This window comes from Physella acuta, unplaced genomic scaffold, assembly GCF_028476545.2.
Source record: "Physella acuta isolate Inbredline_101_S28 unplaced genomic scaffold, ASM2847654v3 ptg001801l, whole genome shotgun sequence".
Taxonomy (NCBI): Eukaryota; Metazoa; Mollusca; class Gastropoda; family Physidae; genus Physella; species Physella acuta.
In genome coordinates this window covers 5,497-11,439 of record NW_026733311.1, presented here as the reverse complement: position 1 = coordinate 11,439, position 5,943 = coordinate 5,497, and the positions used below count along the sequence as shown (strand labels likewise).

Below are 5,943 nucleotides of genomic sequence, written 5' to 3'. Positions count from 1 at the left end.
TTATCTCATTGCTGTAAACTGTAATCATTGAGCCATTATGTTTTTTAATAATTGGGAACTTGTTATTAAATACTGACGATTATTGATCAATGTTTATTTGCAATAAAACTTGAGTACGTAGATGCATTCCCGTCAGTATGCCGTAGAGGATTTTTACAATCGTCCCACCAACCTAGAAATTACATGTGAAATATTGCGCTCAGTCTGGCTACAAAGTGCAACGTGTGTCCAAAAGCTGCTTGGAACGTGTTGGGTGTACCAGACATTGTCGCAAGTTTAAACTAGTAACTCGCCACTACAGCTTCCATATATTTAGGCTTCTTAATGGAAACTTCCGAAAGGTGAATAGGAGCCCATTAACACCCTTTATGATTTGAGGATATTGAAGTGGTCGGGTCGCTAAAGCTCATGGTGGTTAAACCAAAAAGTCCCACGTTCGTATCTCCGGGTAGATGAGGCTTGGGAACTGCAACCCATCTAGAAGAGATAACTCCAAAATTAAACAACTGCTGCTTTGTAGTTTCTTTGGTGGAAGCAAATCCAAAACGAAAAGGAGGTTGAAATTGAAATGTAGTCAAGAACCTATTATATGGCGCCTAACAGATTGATATTTAATATCAACAGATTAAATAATAATAACAGATTAGATATTTAATTGTTTTGAAGGCAACGCCGTCCAGCATTTCAATTAAGAACGAAGAAGACATAAATTGAGTAAACCTCACAACACTCACCCAGTTTATCACTAAACACCAACGTTGTTTGTTGTGACCGTCGGACGAGTGTGGTTTAAATGCTCCTTGCTATATTAAATTTATATCGGGAGCTAATGGGTAACGGCCCAAGCAAGAATGGTTTGGCGAAGAATGTAAAAATAGAGAGTGTAATTGGATGACTGCAAAGGCAAACGTGTCCAGCGAGAAGAATTTTAAAAACTGCTTGCTAAGAATATATTTAAATTTATGCATTAGGTTTATGTGACGGCGTGGTTTAGCGGTAGAGTTCGAATCCGGGTTCAAGCCAGTAGAAAGTCCCGGGAAAATAAGGCGGCCGGACATAGTTTTGGCCACACTATTTCCGAGGTCACCTGCCCCATATGTTTTGGGTACGAAAGGGAAAAGATGATACATTAGGTTTAAAATGTGTCTTCTCCATATATGAATCATGATTTTGAGATACGATTTTTAGTTTATGCTGTATAACTTATTCAAATTATTCTTAGACTAATCTAATAACACTTAATTTTCTTTTTCCTAGGTAGACCTACTTAATGGATACAAGAATTAACGATTATACAGCTGAGAAAGCATCACTCTTTGAGAATATCATCAATGGTCGTCTGCTTGTCTTCCCAACCCAATCTAAGTAACGCCGGAAATGGAAATCGCCCCAATGCAATCCTGCCAGTCGACTCTCCGACACAAAGGTGTCGCCTGTGTGATCTGCATCGCTTTGTTTCTGGCTCAGGCCGGAGCGTTAGACTTTTATCTGGTCAATCATTTATCGATCGATTACCTGGCCTGGCTGGTGGCTGATTTTATCAACCTCGTCCTGCTTGTGACAAGCACCTTTCGTCCGACTTTAAAAATACCCCCAAAAGGCGGGAACGGTCACCATAGGACATTTAGCATTTCCTGGTTTACGTGGCTAAGTATCAGTATCAACGCCAGCGTCAAGATCGTTCTAATCATTCATAAAAACGCGATGGAGCTGGAAAAAGATCCATCATTTTTTGGTCCAAATACTTTTAAAACAGCCGTGGCGCTGGGGAGTTGTATTTTCCTTTTACTTTTGATCACCCAGCACGACGCCCCGCGGCGCAGCGCAGAGTGGAAGTACATCGACGACTTGACCGACACGGTGGTCTTCGATATTTTGGACACGGTCGACATCCTGGACGTCTTCTTCAACTGCGATGACCGCGACTCCTTGTGGGACGGGTTAGAAGAAATCATTCTGGCGCAGTCGGTGCTGAATCTGGTCTTACCCACCGTTCCTCTCGTGACGCTGTGCTGCACGGGGTTCGGGAAGACAAGGATCAGCAAACATTTGGTTTACATTCACCGGTTGCTAGTCGTGCTTGTGGTCAATGTCCCCAACCTCGTCACTCGCTTTGTGCTATGGCACGGCGTCAGTGTCGGCATTTCCCCGTTTGTGCTCAAGAACATTATCCTCATTTGTCTCGCTCTCTCGGAGTTTTACGAACAGAGAAAGGAAGAGCTTAAAGACGCTAAAAATAAGAAAAACAAATCTCAGATTAAATGTAACCATATTGGTACACAAATTGACCTGAGTCCAGAGGACAGTGTTGATCAACAGAGCAACACCTCGGCATCAGCGGATCCTGAAAATGACTCGGTTTCATCGGACTCAGAATACACAGTCTCAGATGGCACACATTCCACTCCACTTTAAGTTCTCATACTCAATCATCAAGGCTTCCATAGATCATTCTTTACTTGTATTATAGAAACGCATGGCATTTAACATTTGCATGTATCTAATTACATGATTGATAAGATCTTATTAGATGCTTAAACTTTATTTTAGACAGATTTTATTTGTTATATTTTATAAGTTTTCACACTACGTCAAGTACGAACTTAACAATGATTTGCGTAAGTCTCGTGCTAATCTTAGAAAACATGCACATATAATAACAATAAAACAAATAGAATATCTTGACTCACTCTTACCCCATAGTATGCTAGTGCTAATCTTAGAAAACATGCACATATAATAACAATAAAACAAATAGAATATCTTGACTCACCCTTACACCCAACACATACATACCACCATACATGTGAGTCACGTGTTATTTTTATTAGGAACAGTAGGCCTATATTATGTTACATAAAACGATGTTTAAGCTAGTGGAGGCACCTTAATCAATGAATTTTTTTTTAATAACAGAAATTCTGTAAAGCAAAATTAAAATGTTAAAAGTGGTTTTAAAAAAATAAAAGCAGAGTTAAATAATAATGTTTTAAACCATCTCTACCCCAAAGTACACAATAAAACAAATGACGTTTGTTTATATTTTAATTCGTAAAAAATGATATAGTACTAAACAAATATAAATATTGAATAGTTAAAATATTATTTTGAATTTTCCATTGCAAAAATATGTATTTTTCATATAACTGATAAGCAGTGTTGTAATAACATTAGGCAGTTACTGTAAAAAGTTTTGGCTTACTGTATTATATAACCCGTGTACACTTTTGTAGATGAAAAATATTAAGGGGTACTACAATCTGTATAAAGTACTATAAAGCAGCACCATGTTGTTATTACACAACTGATAAATATGTCTATACTAATGTTTACACCATTATTGTAAATTGTGTAATTGCGGCATACATCAATAAAATTACAGTAAGTTATTAATGTTTCTAGTTTTGTTCACTGTGCATAGCTGGCCGCTGAATTGAAAGCTAAACAAAAATAAAGTATTTTTTACTTTTTTTTTTTTTACAAGTTTGTCTAGTGTGTGGAGTGCTGTAAAAAAAGTTTACAATTTGGTGAGAGGAAGGTATTTTTTATATTTATTTTTTACATAAAGTGCAAAAATAGTTTATTACAATTGATACAAAACAGAATAATGATCACACCAAAGGGTTCTAATGGAGCAGTGGCGTAGCCAGGATCGTCTCATGGGGGGGTTCAAATTTTTTCCAGCATTTTATATATATATATATATATATATATATATATATATATATATATATATATATATATATATATATATATGTGTGTGTGTGTGTGTGTGTGTGTGTGTGTGTACATATGCATGTGTAAGTGCGTGCGTGTAAAGTATTGGTGGCTGGTGACAATAGAAACTCGTGGGTGCCACCGACTAACTTATCTTAGTATTAGCTATTGTTTTGTAACAAGTAACACATGTACACTATCGTAAAAAAATTATAAAAATCAAATTTCCATCATTTTCAGCAGTTTTCTCCAACTAAAAATTTCCTTGTCGGCCGCAAAAAATTAGAGATTCTATTATGGGCGCTAATCTTAAACGATTTTCTTGAATTTGTTGACTTATGATAAATTTAAGGAGATTTTAATAAGTTAATTTTTTTTTCTCCATCACCGATTTACGATTTTGGGAAAGTAAAATTGCTCTTTTATGATACTCACATTGCTGGTGCTCATTAAACTTGTCTGTTGCCTTTTTCCAGTTTGAAAATGAAATTTTTGATAGCCTATCCATAGGCTGACTACCTACACCACGATAATTCAAACTAATCAAAACACAATATTTGCAAAATGCGCCATCAAGTAATTTGGAATAAGTCAACCAGTTCCACCTAAGTAGCCACAAATATTGAAACTTTAAATTTCTTTGTCCGCTTGCTGGAAATTTTAAAAGTTCATCAGGACGCCAGATGTTTTCTAATAAATACAACCGTGTATCGTCTGTTATAACTCCTTTGATAAAATTGCCGATATCATTTGCGTAAGAAACAGTCGAAGGTGCTGAATTTATGGAAATTTCTTGATGTAATGTACTTTGAAAAGCAATAGTACCATCTTCATTTTTATCATTTTCAGTTTTACTTTTCTTTGTAAAGAAATCAGTTAATAAAGTAGTTTTTAATTTCCTTTTTCCTTCCGCCATCATTAAAATGAATTTAAATTGCTTGAAGTAGTTAAAAGATACACATTAAAACACGACTATACGAAGAAGAAAGCAAATTATTATTGGTCTTCTATTCTGTCTAAATTGACTACTGTAGGTTCCTGGCTTTACATCTATATTTAACCAAATACGCAGTTTTTTTTATATAGCCTACCAACACAAAGTTTTGTGTCAACAATTGTGGGTCAAGCCCACGCCTTCCTGCCAGATGTGCATCCGGTAGTATTTTATAATTGATACGTACCAATATTCATCCCACCCTCACCCCCTTTTACACCCCTTAACTGATAACCTTGTTCAGCTTTCCCTTCGCCTATTGCGACCCTGAGTGTTTGTTGTTTAAGCACTGAATGATAGCGACACAAGTCCATCGTCGTCAATAGCTGTAACTTAACGTAAAGGATTGTCATTTTGAAGGTTCTACCCCCCCCCCCCTCCCCTCACCCCTGCCTACTCCTCCCTCTGCCATCTTTATCATTTTCAGTTTACTTATCTTTTTAAAAATTAAGTGAAATGAATTTCAAATGGTTTGAAGTAGTAAAAACATACACATTATAGAACCTCAATGCGAATAATAATCAATTCCTTTGTTTGTTTTTCATTTCTAGACGCTTTCCGATTGCACTACAATCATATTAGACAACTAAGGCCTACCCACGTAGCCCACCCCTCCCTTTCGACACTCCTTAACTGATCTAACCTTGGCCAACTTTCCCTTGGCCTACTGCGTTCCAGATTATTATACTTTACTTTAGCGCGATAATAAAATTCATAACTAAATTCTACAGGCAATTCTCATCACAATGATATACATTGTTGTTCTAGAGGCTGCCAGGCTTAAGTGTTTAGTGTTTAAGCCCTAAACAATATTGACACAAGTCAATAGCTATAGCTTAACGTAAAAAAGTAGTCATTTTGGGGGTCCATGGGGGGGGGGTTATAACCCCCCCTAACCCCCCCCCCCCTGCCTACGCCACTGTAATGGAGATAGCCTAAAAAGTATTTCTTTTAATAGCTCAGCCGCGTGTACAGAAGGGTGTTAGACCCAAAACATGAACCCCGAAAATGCGTTGTTTAAAAATTGTGTATACAATTTCATGTTCCCAAAATAGGTATATATATATATATATATATATATATATATATATATATATATATATATATATATATATATATATATATATATATATATATATATATATATATATATATATATATATATATATATATATATATATATATATATATATATATTAATACTAATAGTTTCGCTGTCTGTGTATCTATCT

General features: G+C 35.9%; 1 protein-coding gene across 1 annotated transcript; it reads left to right on the top strand.

Moving 5' to 3' along the window:
- Positions 1-1,368: 1,368 nt before the first annotated feature.
- Positions 1,369-3,357, top strand: LOC131930559 (uncharacterized). The gene has a single exon (XM_059287100.1). The coding sequence runs from the start codon at positions 1,378-1,380 to the stop codon at positions 2,413-2,415; it is 1,038 nt and encodes a 345-aa protein (XP_059143083.1). The 5' UTR covers positions 1,369-1,377; the 3' UTR covers positions 2,416-3,357.
- The last annotated feature ends 2,586 nt before the right edge of the window (positions 3,358-5,943 follow it).

Bases quoted from the DNA above. Each gene is read 5' to 3' on its own strand.
- LOC131930559 (XM_059287100.1), top strand. From the start codon at position 1,378: ATGGAAATCGCCCCAATGCAATCCTGCCAGTCGACTCTCCGACACAAA.